Source organism: Frankliniella occidentalis, unplaced genomic scaffold, assembly GCF_000697945.3.
Source record: "Frankliniella occidentalis isolate FOCC.00 unplaced genomic scaffold, Focc_3.1 Scaffold149, whole genome shotgun sequence".
Taxonomy (NCBI): domain Eukaryota; kingdom Metazoa; phylum Arthropoda; class Insecta; order Thysanoptera; family Thripidae; genus Frankliniella; species Frankliniella occidentalis.
Window position 1 is genome coordinate 541,211 of NW_026267276.1, and position 18,237 is coordinate 559,447.

At 40.5% G+C, this 18,237-nt stretch overlaps 1 protein-coding gene and 1 long non-coding RNA gene across 2 annotated transcripts; one reads left to right on the top strand and one right to left on the bottom strand.

Moving 5' to 3' along the window:
- Positions 1–641: 641 nt before the first annotated feature.
- LOC127750190 (uncharacterized) lies at positions 642–1,255 on the bottom strand. The gene is made up of 2 exons (XR_008011570.1): positions 1,107–1,255; positions 642–995 (listed from the first exon to the last, which is right to left on the bottom strand). It is a non-coding gene; the product is annotated as an uncharacterized LOC127750190 (long non-coding RNA).
- Positions 1,256–2,836: 1,581 nt separating this feature from the next.
- LOC113210303 (nuclear receptor coactivator 6) lies at positions 2,837–18,030 on the top strand. The gene is made up of 26 exons (XM_052271084.1): positions 2,837–2,892; positions 3,036–3,081; positions 3,154–3,354; positions 3,458–3,697; positions 3,793–4,063; positions 4,141–4,544; positions 4,623–4,800; positions 5,711–5,809; positions 6,314–6,453; positions 6,547–6,771; positions 6,851–7,363; positions 7,458–7,833; positions 7,970–8,145; positions 8,258–8,344; positions 8,465–8,623; positions 8,695–9,213; positions 9,305–9,565; positions 9,646–10,374; positions 10,462–11,529; positions 11,656–11,802; positions 11,911–12,039; positions 12,121–13,182; positions 13,261–13,580; positions 13,660–13,903; positions 13,989–14,079; positions 14,176–18,030. Exons 1-26 carry the CDS (start codon positions 2,837–2,839, stop codon positions 15,054–15,056), a joined length of 8,622 nt encoding a protein of 2,873 aa, XP_052127044.1. The 3' UTR covers positions 15,057–18,030.
- The last annotated feature ends 207 nt before the right edge of the window (positions 18,031–18,237 follow it).

Here is an 18,237-nt window from a genome sequence, read left to right on the forward strand (position 1 = left end):
TCCGGCCAGCCAAAGGTGACGCCTGGCGTAGCATGGGCTCTTATGGGCGGCTACAGCAAACCCAGGCGTCACCTTTGGCTGGCCGGACTATACTGTACCGCATGCAGGCGTGCGGGCGGGCTTGCCTACCGTCTCTCACCACGGCGCCTTCCAAGTGGACAACGCGTTCACACGCCTGCACTGCGGTCCGCGGGGGGCAGAACGAATTGAACCCTTTCTGCTTGAAATGTATGAAATGTAGATATCAGAGGGAGGGGGCCAATTCTTTATGCAGTGATCGAACAGGATACGTGTTTTACGGCGGACTTCATTCTGGTACACACATGCAGGTGTGCGAACGAGTTTCATATTCGCACCGGGAGAGTGGGTCCACTTAGGCCAGCACATCTTCGTTTCACTGTCGGTTGCCTACATTGAGGGTTTTTGTGGCGCAAATTGCTTACCTTTCAGGCGGCTCTCTAGAGACCACTGGGGAGGGTATCCCCCCCCCCTTAATCCGCGCTTGAATTAAGCTTCGCGTGCGCTTAAGCGCAAAACGCGAAAGCCTCTAGCTCCCGCTCCGGTCCTCCTCGACAAGACTTTTCTGTATGTCGTGTCGAGTTGGATACAGTAGCATATTGCCAAATAAGAACGAACCCCTATTTATTGTACCGTACTTATGAGTTGTACGCTGTATTTGCTTCCATGAGGCTGATTAGAACACGATTCTTGCTTCAGATTTACCAGGGGGATGAGGGGGGGGGGTGCTTGCACCGATAACTGGACTTTGATAGACTGTCTCGCCATAATCAAAATGTGAGAAGCATTGTAGCGCAAGACAATTATGTCCTCCTGCACGACGTGTGAGGCTGTCCGGCAACCGGAGAAGACTCCGATCCCGTGCGCTATGGCGGCGCGGACGCCGCGCCGTTATGCGCGTCGTCGGGTCGCGGCCGCGGCGCCGCGGGACCGCGGACCCTCCTCCGCTCGCTTGGCCTGCTGGGCTGCGGCGTCGGCTAAGGGCCAAGGGTGCCATAAAAATAGACCAAGCCTCAAGCCAGACTTCAAGGCGCCTCAATCATAATTTGAGGGCCCGATTATAAGGCGGCCCTGAGGAGCGCACTCACCACTGCGCACCCACACCCCACCGCGCCCGCGCGCGACATTGTTTAATGTTTACCCGTTGTAAACTAATAAACCATCGAAGACGGACGACATGACGTCTTTATGTGCCTCTGAGGTCCCCCAAGCTAATCGCTCTGAATGATTTGCGACGTCCATTGTGGCCTCCAGGGAGGTGTCTGGTGCCTGACAGAGGTGCGAATCGTACATAAATCTGCTTCAAACGGTACCAGTCGAATTTGAAATTAATCAATGGAATCAATGTACCAATCTTCCAAATGTAAAACACCTCTACTTGAAAGACGAGTCTTATCGACTTCTTACTGTCATAAATAATGCATAATTCTGGGAAGGGTCATAATTCTACCTTTTATGGTTGTTTTGGAGGTTCCTAAATGAGAGTTGTCACTGACAGCATAATAATATTGTTCCTATCACAGTAGCAATGTTGGTTGCTTTGGAAGCGTGTCAAAAATGGTGGCTTAGGTTTTCACAACATCCGTTTGTGGATGAGGTTTTCTCTTGCTCCTTAAGAAAAATTTGTTTTATTGGGTTATGATTGAAAAACAATTGCAAAGAAGTGGTTCAAAACATATTGGTACGTTAAACGATCGTGTTTTTCATTATGTGTTGATCAGCGTTTCGACCCGGGCGTAACTTGCAGGTCAGGTTTAAATTTATGAGATTAGACCATTTGAACACATAATCATGTCAGTTGTTATCAAATAGTTTTGTACCCTTTCTTTAGCTGTATTTTCCATTTTCCTTGCCAAGATAATTTTACAACGATACACACTATTAGGCCGATCTATTTGCTAGTTTTAAATAATGAAATGACAAGTGTTCATGTAGTATCGATGACGCCTTTATAGAATTTTGGCGTAAAAGAAACTGTGACAAATATGGACCTTATTTACATTTTTTATCTTATGCGTAGTGCAGCACTATTAGTCAATAATAACTGTCATACCTTTTCCATTTCTTGTAGCACTTGATTTGAGGTTAAACGATTGTATTTACTGACTGATACTGATGCCTCCGCGACGAGGTTATGCTCCTTCGGCGTCTTAAACTTCAATTATTTCAAGTTCTCTGTGCTTTAACAAGATGAACACCGCTTACTTTATCACTTGTCTTGCTCTTCATAATCATTTAGGCTCGGTTTTACTTTCATTTATTTTCTGTCTGTGATTTAAAGGCGCGTTAATTCCCTTTGTGTACAAAATAAGTGAGGTTATGTGCGTGGCCTACTTCAATGTTTTTATGCTATTTCCTCAATATCAGCTGTATCATAATAATTCGAAATTCGATTGATTTAATTTCCTATTCACGGTATTCTCAATTTCTTCCTTTTTAGTGGCACATTTCTTGTTGGAGGAATGGTCGGGAGATCTGTCGATGTGTTATGATTCATGTGTATTTCTAAGTCGTTGGATCTGAAAAGCCTTCCAGTTTTAAAAATTATGTCCTTATATTTGCCCTTTCTTTTTTGAAGTGTAGACCTCAGTCAATGTGTTGTTAATGAGTTGATACAAGTCCATGGATTACCAAGGTCTTCCATTCGAACTTCAAGCCCTCTGTTTCTTTCCTTCTGTCATGCATTTTTTTTCTTTTTCAGGTTTCAACAACCTGACTAACATTGTCCATCTGTGATGGGCAAAGTAAAGCAATTTTTATAGTTCAATGAAGTGCGCAAGTTGCGCACTGAAGAGAGATCTCTTTGATCACAGGCCTCATGTGTGGGCTATGGCCCCAGGCCAATGTACCCATGCAGAAGAGCAGCCTATTGTTGTTAGTTGCAATCCATGTTGAGACATCCAGACACATCCTGGATACTTCAAACTGGATCGGTAGGTTTTGTGAAAATTGTGTACCTTTGGCTCCCTCTAAGCCTAAGTGTTTTTTATTCTGTTTATTTTGTTCCTTGTTAACAGTGACTTATCAGCCTTGGAGTCCTTGCAGGGGGTGAACAGTAGGCCTGTTAGTTTTCATCCACTTGGTTATATTCGTATAATATCTTTCCAGGAAGTTCTTACAATGTTATTGTTTTAGGGCTCAGATCGACTTACGCTGGAGCACATAGTGGACGGACTGCAGAGTGTGGTGGAGGTGCGGGGGGGTGGCCACACCAGTGTGGGCAGCACTCAGCCCGGACAACTCGTGCTTACCACACAGCAGTTGCAACAGCTTCAACAACTGCAAAATGTGGATCCATCGGCATCTTTTACGCTTACTCTTCAGGCACCACACACGGTTTGTATTTTTTATTTGTCAGATTTTACATGCAAGACATGAGTTTCTGAAATGATTGTATGCTGCTCATCATGCTCCATCTAATATATTATTTTTGGTGCAGACTCTGAGTTCAGGCCCTATTGCTAGTGCTTCAGCATCAATAGTTACATCAGTTTCAAGTCCTTCTATCCTGGGCCAACAACATGGATATACCTATTCCACCGCTGGTCTCCGACTTGGCAATTCAACCGTACCACTTACAACCACCCTTGCAGGATCCTTACCGGCTGCTTTTGCAGGGTCATTGCCTCCAGGTCTTCAGGGACTTGCTTCTTCCCTTGCCTCGGGTCTCTCTCTCCAGGTTTGTTCCTTCTCAATATGTTGAAGTTGGAAAATTTAATTGTTAATAGCTACATATTTCACCGACATGTTTGTCTAACTTTTTTTGGTTTTAAGGCTCTCCCCTTGGCACAGCAGCAAAGTCAGACTCTTATCCAAGGTCAAAACACTGGCCTGACTACAGTACAAAGTCATGGCCAGAGTCCTAGTCCAAGTTCAGGTCATGCTGCCGCAGTGCCTGGCCCTGCCACTGGTCCCACTGCCTCTACTCCTGGACAAAGTCAGGCAGCAACGCAGGGTCAGACTCTCTCTAACCAAGGAGGACTTATTACTCTTGGTCCCCACAATATTCAAGTTGGATCAAGTGGAATTGTTGTTGGAGGGTCAGGTATGATATCCCAAATTTTCATCATGCCTTAAACATATATATTTAACTGTAGACTAATTGTGGCCGCCTTCTTTCAGGTTTACCTGTAGGAACCCACATATCTCAAAGTGCTCCTTCATCCATCTCCTCTCCGGGATCCCCATTTTCATTGCCTACAAGGTCACCAGCCCCTCCCCATGCACCCCCAACACCCTCTCCGAGCCCAGGAGTTCTATTACGCTCTCCAGCTACTCCTCTTTTGCCCCCTTCATGTTCATCACCAGCTCCATCACCTTACCAGAATCCACGACAGAGTCCTCAGTATCAAGGAAATTTTCAACCAACTTCAGGCAATGTCAATAATGGTGCCATATCCGTAGGAATTCCTATTCGCTCCCCAGCTCCACCCTCCCTAACCCCAGTTCCTTCACCATCACCACAAAACCGAACTGCCCCCTCTCCATCATCTGCTACACAACAACACACAGCTGTTATTCATCAGGTAAATTCTTAATCTCAGAAATTACAACCTGTTCACTTCAAATATTGACATATTAAATTCTATCTACAAAATTTGCAGGCTGTTTCATCGCAGGTATCTGCCCTGGGACAGACAGTTCTTCCAATGGTTGCTCAAAGCCCTGCCCAACAGCTGGTCCAAATAATTCAACAGCAACAGCAATCTGCTCTTGCAAGTGGAGCAAATACAATTGCAACATTTTCAGCCGGCCGCACCACCCAAATCATATCTAATCAAGGTAATTTTTATGGAAAATTTCTTATGTATCATACTGTGGTCTCCTCCTGTCAAAACATTTCAAGGGACTCTCATATCCCTATATCAACTCAAATATTCGATGCTAGATTTTGTTAATTCATTTAAGTTAAGTGTTGTGAGACAAAGAAGCCCCATATTTTGTTAGTTAGGTCACATTGCAAAGCCAATGTACCTCCACTGTGCACCAACACTATACTGGGGCCTCATACACCCAAACAACACCCAGCTTGTTGAATGGATTGGGAGTATTTATTTGTATTTGGGTAAATGTTGGATTGAATGCAGTAATTGCATTAAATGTTGTATGGGATGGTCGTAACTGGTATTTGTGGTCTGCATCTATGCAATAGTTGTTAAGACCTGTTCAATTTGTCTGAGGCAAGCATTGTATGAAGGGTGGGGCAACTTCATATCAGCATGACAACCATGTACTATATCAATTTGCATCTTTATGTGTGTCTTTTGTCCTATGCATGTGCATGACCAGAAAATCACAAAACTCTCTTCAGAATAATTGATGAGTCCCAATCAGTATTCAAATATTTCTTAACTAAAGGAACTTGTATCAGCAAGAGTATTTGGGGGGAAAGCAAACTCCCTCTTTACAATTTTGTTACTCATTTCACTGTGTTTAAATTTGTATATAGTATCTATTTTAAGTCTCTTCATTGTTTCCAATGTTCCATGTTACTGTATCTATAACAAATCATCTTCCATTCATTCTGTGCAAAAGGGTTCTCTTTCGCTTCCTTTCTTTTCCTGACCTGTGCTATCAATTTCAATCTTTCTGGCAGTTTTTGTTTCATTGTGCTGAGTGTATGGTGCAAAATATAAAATGGGCGACTAGAAATATTTATGTAATGTATATGTGTGTTTGTGTGTGCCTGCAGCAAGCAATATGATGACGGTTCCAATTCAGGCAGCTCTGAAGGCTACAAAACAGCATCCTCAGATACTACCGAAACCCCCTGCTAACCCTGGCTCTGCTGGTGAGGATTGCTTTGTTCATATGCAATCATTGGAATGTTATGTTTGGAAGTCGTATTATGACTATTTTTCTCTGCACAGAAGTAGTTTTTTATTTTATCTTCTTTTATCGCTAGAAATTTGCTAGAAGTTTCCTCAGGCATGTTCTTTTTATTTTCAGTACTGTAGTATAACATACTGTGGACACACCGTAGCATGACAGCGTTGGTTTGATGTAATACCTTACACTCTGTCCCTGTTATTCTTTGTTTGGAACCATTCCACCTTTCTTAAATACTCAACATTTAAGCTGCTTTTATATCTGAAGTGCTTGAAATTTGCAACTGAATTTTTTCTGTTTTATGTGTTTGGTTTGCTTGCATAGTTAACCAGGTGTGGTTATTGTACAAATATGGCAGATCATGTTAGAATGGCATTCGCTTTGTAGACTTATACAGCAAGGTTTGTTGCACATCTATTTGAACCATGTACATTTTATGTTTTCAATGGAAAACTTATGCTTGCAGGAACAAATAACAACAAAAACCGAGTAACAGCTACTAGTACATCTAATGTGACGGCAAGCCATTTGCAACAGACCCCTACCCAACTTGTCATTGGTCAAAGTAATCAGACTGCCACCGCTGGTGCCTTTTTATTGAATTCTGTAAGTCTATCTTGTGTCTGTGTGTGTATGACATTAATTCACCTTGATTCCGTAAATGATTGTTAACAATCTAAAAAAAATCATCTGTTTCAGATGATGGGTGGGCTGACATCTGGTACCCCAATGATAGTTCAGCAACAAAGCAGTGGTATGCAGTTGATTCTCAGACCGCAGGGACCTACAGGAGGTCAAGCACAGGTTCAGGCTACTCAGCACACCACTCAAACTCAAGTTCAGCAAAGTAAATCCGTTGTTCTTGGTAATGGTAGCGGACTAGGGGCTCCTGGCACTGTTTACATAGCACATCATCCAGCACAGGTAATTTGAGTTTTATATCAAAATTAAATTAAAATCCTTTATTGCAAGTTGGATTGAGAATATTTTTTTAAATTTCCAGACAAACCGCCAAGCCCCAATGTTCAGGATTATCACTACACCTGGACCACCAATGCTTCAACAAATTCAGAGTGGTCCAACACTTATTCTTCCTCAAGGTCTGGGATCTCTGAGTTTTCCCATGACTCATTTATCTACTGGGTCCCCTCAGCAAGCCACTCATCAAAGTCATCAAATTATAGCCCAGCCATCGTTCACTCAACAAACTCAAACAATTCAACAAAAAGTAGTGAGCCTACCATCACATGTTCCTGTGTCCTTAGCAAGTCTTCAACAGCAACAAAACATATCAACCTCACTGGCAAGTCAGTTGCCAGCATCTATTGCTAGTCAAATTGGGACATTGCCAGTAAATGTGGCTGTATCCCAGCATCAACAGTTATCAACCCTTCAGGCTCCTGTATCAGTGTCACAAGCCAACCTTCACATTCCAGTGTCAATGGCAAGTTTGGTGACTCAAGCGCATCTACATAATCAGGAAAAGTTGGTCAGCCAATTAGCATCAAATGTTTTGGTAAAAAATAAAAAAAAAAGCACCGTCACTACACCTGCTTTATTAAACCTTGAGTGCAGTAATATCTTTATTAATTTGTTCCATTGTTTTACAGGATTGTGGGAATGGATTTGGAGGCTTGACTACTTCACAAATTCGCTTGTGTAGTCCTGTTAGTAGTGCTAACAGTGTAAGCTCTAGCTGGCAGAATATCATAAGTTCTCCGCCTCCAATTCAGGAACATCACTTATCGTCATCAGCACCTATTGTGTCCACTCAGCAGACAGTCCATACCCAGCAGACTGTGCTGCATCAGACACAATCTCAAACTCAGATTCAGCAACAACAGATTCAACCATCTCAGCACCAACCAATTCAAATTCAACCACCACCAGTTCCACCTCCTCCCAAACCAAAAAAGAAAAAGAGCAAGAAAAAGAAAAAGGATGAAGAGCCTAAGCTGGACTTGGCAAATATTATGAAGCTTTCTGGTATGTTTCAAAGAGTTCTTTTAAAAACAACATTAGTACCGCAAATCGATTACCTTACTTTTGCTCTTTTTCTAATCCTGTATTGTGACAATGGTGAGATTGAAGCTAATCTTGTTTAATGCTTTTCTTATGTTAGGTATTGGAGATGAGGATGACATTGGTCCTTATGAAACTGAAGATCCTTCAGTTATGGGTAGTATTGGAGCAGGCTTAGAAACTCAGGCAGTTGCAACCCAAGCTACACCTACTACAATGGCACCTGCAGGGCTGGTACCTGCTCCTTCTCCTCCAGCAGAACCACTTAATTTACAGGTACAGTATTACTAAGCATTATCAATATTTTTTAAATTGTATTTTCACTCAAGCACAAACATTTTCACCTTTTTTTTCTGTCTTCTACAATCTTATATTTTTATTTTTCCAGGGTCTCAAAATGGTTGTGAATGAAGATGGACAAATTAGTTTACTTCAGAAGTTGAATGACGGCACTACAGCACCTATCACTGCCCAGGTAAGATGTAGCAATTTACGGTAGCTAAATCTTTGTGTCAGTTTTAGCCTATGCAAAAATATGCAAAGTACTTTTTAAAAAAAATTCTCACTGGGTTTATGCCTTTCTTTTGCTTTTCAGTCACTTACTTCAGCCAATGCTCAACTTTTGCTGCAAGGGCTCGCTGCTCAAGCTGCACTGCCAGGGGGGCAATATGCATCCCAAATTGCTGCAGCTGCTCACAGTCAGCTTACTCAACTACTTGTTAACAAGCAGAGCACAGCTAGTCCATCTTCTCAGGTAAGTTTATTCACGGCCTTCCAATTAAACCAGTAGGTTTTGGTTTTGTTTTAAGACTTTTTAAATTTTAGGTAAATACTACCCCACTATTATCATCCGTGGGTAAGCTGGCCAATGTGAATTCCAGCACAAGTCAGTCATCACAAGTGGCCGCAACTGTAACTAATGTCAACCGGCTGATAGCAAATAGCAATCCTGCTGTTAGTAGCATGACTGCTCCAGTTAATTCTGTTTTGCCTCAAACAATCAAGAATCAAACTACAGTACTACCAAATACTGTAACTGGTATTCAACAACAACCTGCTGTCCCTATGCTGTCACAACCAACAGCATTGCCCTCTCAGCCGTCTGCACCAGCAGCGTTTGTGACAGTTCAGCCCACAGTGCCATCTCCAGTAACTCTTCCCACAAACCCCACCCCTCAATCTTCTACTCAACCCACTCTCTCTTCCATTGCCACTGAACAACTTCCTCAGCCGTCATCTTCAGTTCCTAATACTACTTTGACATCGACTATCAATTCCACCAAGTCTCCTTCTACCTCTGGGATCAGTCCAGCATTGGAGCAAGCCTTTATGCAGTATCTTCAGGTGTGGAAAATCTTCTTGCTTCTCCAATGAAGGAGTTCTACTCTAAAATAAACCGTAGGATTAAATTCTACCTGTTCAAATTTTGTTACAGAATGCTGGATTGAACACAGAATCCATTATCATTAGTACACAAAATGGCGTTCCTACTGTAGTTGGTGGAGCACAGCTTCTTCAGCTTCTTCAACAAGCTCAGGCTCAAGCTCAGATCCACGAACAATTGCAACTCCAACAACAGCAACAACAACAGCAGCAGCAGCAGCAGCAGCAGCAATTGCAGCAACTCCAACAACAGCAGCTACAACAACAACTGCAGCAGCAACTACAGCAGCAGTTCCAGCAACCACAGATCCAAGTAAATATGATTCATTTACAATTGCTTTGACCCATTTGTTACACTGTTTTACCATTTTTGATTAAATTTATTTTACTCAGGTGCAACAACAGCTATCTTCATTGCAACTGCAACAGCTAGTGTCGCAGTCACAGTCTCAACCACAACCACAGCTTCTACCTCAAACCCAGTTACAACCTCAACCTCCTCCTCCCCAGCCTCAGCCCCAACCTCAACCTCAATCTCAACTCCAACAACAACTCCAACTCCAACTCCAATCCCAACCCCAACTCCAACTCCAATCTCAACCCCAAATCCAACCCCAAATCCAACCCCAAATCCAACCCCAACTCCAACAACCCCAACAACCCCAACAACCCCAACAACTCCAATCTCAACCCCAAATCCAACCCCAAATCCAACCCCAAATCCAACCCCAACCCCAACAACCCCAACAACCCCAACAACCCCAACCTCAACTCCAACAACCCCAACAACCCCAACCCTCTCAGCCTCAACCTAAACCTCAGCCCCAACCTTCCTCCCAGCAGCAAGTTTCCCAAGTTTTGCAGCAGCCCTCAATTCATATTCAGTTGCCACAAGCTCTGCCACAAAAAGTTACTTCAGTGCAGCAATGGGACACAACTAAAATTGTTGAATCAAGCGACCTTTCATCATTGGCTGCTCTTCAGCAGTCAGGAAAAGTTGGAGTTGTTGGGAGTTCAAATGCAGGCATTGGAACTCCAACATCCTCCAGCACTATTGGAATTGGGACAGTTTCTGATTCAATATTGGCCAAAGGGACCAGCAATACAAAGACTGTTTCTCCGGTAAGTTTGCCTCATGTTTTCATTTCTAATTCAAGTCACTCTGATATGTTCTTGAACCCAACTTGGTTTTCTCCTCTCTGTTACTAGGGACTACCTGTAAGAAGAAATTCTTCAGAGCCCACTGCCAGTCCTCGAGTTCAAGTACCTCCTTTCCAGTCGCCCCAGCTTCAAAGCCCCTCAGTTCCAATATCTCAACCAGCTCCACCTTGTTCCACACAAGATCAAGTTGAACAAGCACTAAACAATGCATTTCTGGATAGCCTTGCTCAATCTAGGCCAAACTTATTGATAAACAAAAGCATAAGCAAGCCCTCTAGTAACACAAATATGGATGTTATTCCTAGTATAAATTTAACACCATCCAATCGCAAATCTAAGAAACGAAAGCAACCTCCTAAAGTTAGTGTGACAGTGCAACCTCAAGCTCCGCCACCTCAACAGGCTCAGCCAATACCTGGACAATCTACATCAGTATCATCTTCAAGTATTGGACCCAATAGACTATCAAGTCCAATATTAAATCACAAGGTCGCAAGCAGTGAAAGTGCAATTAAAGTATCTAACATTGTGGGACCAATATCTTCATCTGTGCAAAATACTGAACCAAGCCGGACTACAACTCTTCCGTCCTTTTTTGTTTCAAGCCCTAATTTTACTGTTGTCCCTAAAAACAGTACTACTGCATTAGTAGGAGTGAACGTAGCATCAGGTCAGATGCCTCAATTACCAGCGTCAGTGTTGCCATCATTAACATCCAACATCACGCCATCTACGGCCTCTAGTCAGATTGGTGTTGTGAGCAACAGTGCAATCAAAGTGGTGTCCTCTTCAGAAAGTGTTCCTTTTGTGAATAATACTGCAACAAGTGTTAATACAACACGGCTAAATCACATCAGTACAACTGCTTCATCGAACTCAACAACTGTGAACTGTGTTCGTGTAAATAGCACTACTTCAAATAGTGCTATTAGTGCGTCAGTGCCTCCAAATCTTATTCCTATTCCTACCAATAGTCCATCAGTTGGTGCCCCTGTCTCAATTACTTCTTCAAATCAACTGAGCAGTGTATCTCAAACTCCCAGTGGTACACAGCCAATTCCTCAACAAGCATTTCAACGCGTTCAGGCCATTCAACTGACTGCAGCTAAACAGCAGGTACTGCAATGTGTTTTTAAAAATTGTCTTTACTGAGACTCCTCTGTTTTCTTCCTCTCTCTCCAGTTTTCTTTTCAGCTGCTTTAATCTTTGACCGTACTGAATTTGTGTAACTTTTGTTTTCAGCAAATAAAAACAATACAGCAGCAGCTTACTATGCTGAACAGCAAAAAGGACAAGACATCTAGCGATGAAGATAAAATTCAGAAACTGTTATCTGAGAAACAAAAAATAATTCATAGTGGGAAAGTAGTCACAGATCCAGTGCAGTTAGTAAGTATTTCATTGGTTTTGTTGAGCACTTACTAAGAATAGTTTTTTTTCCTACATCAGTATATTTTAAGATAGATGACAAACATTATGCAAAATTATACTTTACAGGCACAGTATATCGGAAGTGGCTTGGACCCTGTTGTGGAAGGTTCTTTTAAAATTTCTTCAAATCATATTAATTCATCATCTTCTAAAATCCAAGCCAATGCCTCATTCACTGTCAATGTTTCTCCAACTGTAAGTTTTTCTAAATAAAATCTTAATAGTCAAAGATTCTTTGATGCCAAAGAGATTCTTAATGATCACATAATGTTGCAGGTAAATCCAGTGACTACTACTGCCTCCACAACTGGAGTGACTACATCATCATCTGTTCGCTATTATCATCATGTCGGCAACCAAGTGATAACTCTCACACCTCAGCAGCAGCCGCAGCAGCAGCAGTCTCAACAGCAAACTCACCAGCAGTCTCAACAGCAGTCTCAACAGCAGCCTCAACAACAGCCTCAACAACAGCCTCAACAACAGCCTCAACAACAGCCTCAACAACAACCTGCACATCAACCTCAACAACAACAGCAAACAGCACAGATGCAACAGCTACAGCTGCAACAAACATCTACTCAGCAGGTGCCACCTCTACAAGCTCCATCTCCTCAAACTTCCTTGGGCGTTCAAATTCAAGGGCAGCAGCAGTTTAAAACAAGTAAACAAGACCAACAGCGACCAGCTGGGGATTCACAGAGACCCCAATCTGAGCAATCTCGGGACTCAAAGACATATCAGCCTCAACAAGCATTCCAAACAACCCAGCAACATTTCAATCAGTTTTCTCAGGACATCGAATCGCAAGTCCAATCATGTATTAACAGTTTGGATAATTCATTCTTAGATATTCAGTCTGAGTCCCAAATTATCCAACAACTTCAGCAATCACCTGCTTCTCCGCTCAATCAAACAAAGCTGTTGTCACCTTGTCAGCCATCTCAGACTTCTCCAATTCTACCAGTTCTTGAAGCTTCTTCTCAGCCATCTCAACATTTAAGAGTTCCTCTACTACAAGTTCACCAGACAGGAATGTCAATGCCTTCATTGCATTCTCCACAACTACCTGCAGCTCAAGTACAACAAGGGCTGTCATCACCTCAACCTCAACTGACTGCTTCACAAGTTCAATCTCCTCAACTAAATAGATCTCAGGGATTGCTTGTGACGCAACAACCTTCACCATCTCAAAATTCTCTGGCTGTGCCAGTAAGGAATGATGCTGGGAATACCGAAAAAATATCTCCTACTTTTGGCCCAAATAGTCTTTGTGATGGAGCTCACTATCAAACATCAATTCCTTTGTGTGAGCGAGGAACGTCTCCAATTCATGTGGTAAGAACGAAGTCTTCTTTGTACTTATTCTTTGGATAGAAAAGACATATGTTAGTCTTGCATTGTTTTATGTTACAGGTCTTAAATACTCCAGATTCCACTACATCCCCACCGCAAAATGCAACGTTTAGCCCTCATTTTCGACCGTTATCAGTATCTGTTGGATGTGTGAAATCTAGTTTGAGGTCAACAGTTTCTCCCAAACTACCGGTTCTTCACTCTCCTGCCTCTATATGCGCACCATCACCAGCCTCTGTAATCTCAACACAATCTCCCTCATCCCTTTCAGCTCAGTCACCAGCTCTTTCCTCTTTTTCTTGCCCGGGTCCCATGGACCCTATCTTGATTTCACCTCCCCTTTTATCTCTCAAAAGCCGAGTTGCTTCTCGGGTTATAATGTAAGTACTTTTGAAAGAATTATGCAATGTTATTTCGTCTATGGTATGAAACTAACCATTTTTATTTACCAATTTATAGGATTGAGCAGCAAATGAAAGAAGACCAAGAAAGTGCGCAAATGCCAGATACACATGCACCCTTCGTAGGGAAGAGTGATGCTGTTCAACGGCTTATGAGTTATCATGTTTTCAATGAAAAGCTTCTTAGTCAACAAGATCTTGAGAAAGCTGATGAAATTCATGAGCACACCGCTCAACATTTACTCGACAAATTTTCTAACATCACCAACAAATTTCGAAGCCTAATGCTTGCTGAGAGTATGGTAAGTAACAACACTTTAATAACTGTTGTTAAAATTTTCTGAAATTTTATTCTCATTAAGAATGTACATTATCTTATCAATTCAGCGGGAGGTGAGTCTAGCAGAAGTGGTCATGATTGATAGACTGAGAAATGCTGAAGAAGAGTTTCTTACCAAAGCAGCCAAACAGGCTAAAGGTAATTTCCTTTGGTACCCTGGTATTTTTTAAATCTATGTTAGTTCTTTGCCTTTTACTAAGTCTTCCAATTTTATTTTTTTTACATTTTTTTTAGAAGACGCAGAGGAAATTATGGCTGCTGAAGCAGCTGCTGTGAAGGAAGCCCAAGCTGCAGCTCAACAGGCTGCTAAGGTTGAGGAAGCAGTAGCCGCAGAGGTAGCAGAGGCAGTCGCTACTGTTGCTGATGGAGCTGTTGTTTCAATAAATGATGTGGAGGCAGATCTTTGTGGAGTAAAGACTGAATTAAGATCAGAAATTTTGGACGAAATTGCTGGGGACTCTCCTAACCTACAAGATGAGGTTCGAATTGCTAAGACTGAGGCTCTCAAATTAGAAGCAATAAAATGTGAGAAATCTGGTGATGGTAATGAAGAGTACAATGAATGGGAAGCTATCAAACAAGAATTGGGTTATAGACCTCCTGAAAATAGTGATGAAAACAATGTTGTGTCCACAAATTATGGAGAGTGGGAATTAAGTCCATCATTTTGTCCTCCAAAAGAGGAAGAGGAAAGTCCAGACCGAATCAAAAACCAACACAAACGGTGTACTGTTTCTAATGTAAATGGTGAAATGGATGATTTCCTGTGCCCCAAAAAGAAACTTAGAATATATGAAGATATTGATGAATTAGGTGATACAGAGCTTAGTGCTCAAGTACAGAGTGCAATAGATAGCATAATTAATCTTCAGTTGCCACAGTTACCATCATCACCAGAACTTCTTGCCTCTCTCCATGATCATGAAGATGACACCCCAAACCTAATATATAGTTCCTCTTTATCTACTCCATGCCACCAACATGGTCATAACCAGAACAATCCCCTTGTTTCTAGCAATAATCCTCACAATATTCAAAATAGTCATAATTCTAGTTCTACTTCCAATACCGACTCTGCTTTGGATGAGGCTGTTCGAAGTATTTTAACATCTTGACTCAACATGACCTTTATTTTTGAGGAGAATGGATTGGCTGGAAGCTCATCTGTTTTTTTGTAGTTATAGTTTAAATTGTTACTTAAATGATGTTACCTTGGATTTGGACATGTTGGCGTTGTTTAAGGTTCTTTGTTTGTTGTCTCATTGCTCATGAGAAAAAGATGGCCTCACTTTAGGAAAAAAGTAATACATAATAATTTTAAGAACACTATTGTCTACCAAGTCAATGGTTACCTATGTAAATCAATTGTTAAACATTTTTAAAAAAATCTTGTTGTGGGTGATTTTTTATTGTTTTGAATAACGGTGCTTTGAATATGTGAATGACATTCTTTCTTTTGATCTTGAAAGTCATGAAATTTGCCTAACTCGTAGTGGGGATTTTACCTATGTTTTACGATATTTATTTGATGCAACAAACTGAATTACTTTAAAAGGTGAATGTTGTTTTACAACAGAAAAGAGAGGAACAAACTCTCATATTCAAAGCTAGGTGTATTAGTCATATAGGTATTATGTACCTGTTTTGGAATTAATTCGTATCTTTTAGGCTGGGAAGGTCATATTGGTCTTACTTGTTGCACGTAAGGTCTTGTATATTACTGTATTATATTGTAAAGTTAATTTATACTAGTGATAATTTTTTTTTTTCGGAATGCAGGGAAGTAATTTTAACATGTTCGGTGATTTTTATTTGCTACACAAACAATGTCCACCGAGAGGCTACCTGTTGTATGTTGGTTTGTTTATTAGCTTCCATCATGTTTATTTTGTTATCACATATTCTGTTCAGTTTTCCTTGTTATGGAATTTTAATCACATGTAACTACATCACCATCCGTACTTGTCATTTTTGTATTTTATTTTTATTGGTGTTTTTTTTTTCTGTGGTCATTTTCTCAAATGGCATCAGGAATGTCTTGTGATTTGTATTGTGTTCTGTGTAATCAGACTTCAAGTTGTTAATGTAGTATGAAATATTTTCATGCTTTGCTTACTTTCCTGTAGTAGGAATATTAGTCCTTCTTTGCTCCAAGCAAATTATCGAGAACTTCTCCAAGAATGCTGTTTATTTGTTTTCTTCAATCTTCCAATGTAATTGTTTTGATTTTGTTTTTTGAATTTCATGCTTATACCACTAAGTATGAAGGTACAAGGGCTTTGAAATTAGTTTGACTAAAAACATAAGATGTTTGAATCTGAAAAGCACTTAGACTGATTGTTCTAGAATCAACTTCAAAAATATCTTTCATTAACTCTTAATTTTGTTACATTATATCAGTTGTAGTTGTGTCTTGATTGATTTATGGAAGTAGAGGTAGAGTCTGAACCATTTCAACTGACAATTTCTCATTTATGAAGTTTTGACTTCCATATGCAACTCTGTGTTAAAGTTTGAACCACACAGGTACAGTTTGTTCAAGTACCGTATGGGGCATAGTAATGTAATAGTCAACTCCAAACACATTCAATTCATGGCTGAGCAATTCTTTTCCTTTGCCAACAATCCAATTTTAATATCTAAAACGCCGATCCGGTAATGTGCATGAAAGGTAACAGATGTACAACGCATTTATGCACATTAAATGTGTCTAAAATGTGCTACTGTATAAGCTCGGTTCAGCGTCATCGCATATAGTGTCACTCCGCTTTTAGGGTCGGTTTTTCCTAGTAACTGATGTAGAAATCGCTAACAAATTGCGCCGCATTTAGCGTCTATCTGCATTTAGCGTCGTTTTTCTCGAGCAACATTCACTAACGCTAAATTGAGCTCATACTCGTACCTCTTATGCACATTCTTACGGGTATTGATGCATTCAATGTACATTTATGTGCATTTGCTTAACCAGGCGAACTGTATTAAGCATCACACTTGTAACTTTTAAAGTTTCCACTCTTAAAAAATGTGTAACAAAGTGTTTGTCAATAAGGGACATGCTGTAATTGAAAATTCTTGCAATTCATGTGGAAGTTTTCAAATTGTAGGATAAGCAGTCATTGTATGCTAAGAATAATGAATTGGTAATTGCGTAATACTTTTGTTTCCACATTAGTACTTTCAAGAGCTTATAGAGCATCAATATTACTTTGAAACAAATGAGTTAACTATGGTTCCATTGTGAATTGAGATTGTGTTGTATCTGAGCTTTTTGAGTATGCACTTGAGTTGTTCATCTATCATTGTTTCTTTCTTCAGCACCAATAATTCTTTAGGCTAGTTATGGCCTGATTCTTTCAAGTTAGGTGGTATAGTGAAGATACGCTGATTTTCCCTGAAAACTGATTAATATCGCACCTTGTAAAACTAATTTCACAATGTTGAAGCCCTTGAACCTGTCAAGCATGAACCCCTTCTCCTTTTTTGCCCCTTTCTTTTCTTCTTATCTTCTTTCTATTGTTTTGATTTTTTTTACAATTTACTGTAGCATCATCAGTAAGACCTGCTTAATTTGGAGCAGATTGTAGAATGATAATTGCTGTGCTGTTAATCAGGAAATTAATTGCTCAAGACTGATTGTGCCTGTGTAAGCAGGACATTCCTCGCACTCATGCATAATAAATTTTCAAGACTTAATTTTATGATTTTAAGGCAGTACCGAAAACTTTTGACCATGCCAGACTTATACGAGATTCTAAGACAACTAAGTTATTTTTTAATGAAGGCAATGCAAGTCTCTTGCAGAAATATAAGGTTGTGAATGATTGTTAATGTCAGTGCTATTTAATGTGGAATGAATGTTAATATATAGATGCATACTGTCAATTACCATGTTAGTGTTTGGGTTATTTGACATGATGTACTTAAAGAATGAGTATGTGTGCTGAATTTGAGATCTCTATAATTGTATATGTAAATTATCAGAAATGTACAAATTGTCATTTCCACAAAATGACCTAGTATTCTTTTTTAACAAATGTAAATTTGTGTAATTTTTCAATTAAAGTATCATCGTTGATGATATTTACGTAAGAGCCTTACTAATTATTTGACTCTTAACCATTTTCAACATTTTTTTATACAGCAATACACAAAGATTTATTTTTTAACATGTCAAGGTTAAACAATTTCTATATTCAAAAAAACAAAAGTAGAATGGTGTAAAAGTTTTACCAGTAGGTGTCACACCGTCCTTTGACTTGCAACTTACAATTGAGTCGCTGAGGAGCTGAAGACTTG

Excerpts from the sequence above, each read along its gene's own strand:
- LOC113210303 (XM_052271084.1), top strand. The coding sequence starts at position 2,837 with ATGTGTGGGCTATGGCCCCAGGCCAATGTACCCATGCAGAAGAGCAGC. Across the intron at positions 8,624-8,694 it reads CAGCTAGTCCATCTTCTCAG|GTAAATACTACCCCACTATT; the intron begins GTAAGTTTATTC and ends TTTAAATTTTAG. Across the intron at positions 9,214-9,304 it reads CCTTTATGCAGTATCTTCAG|AATGCTGGATTGAACACAGA; the intron begins GTGTGGAAAATC and ends ATTTTGTTACAG.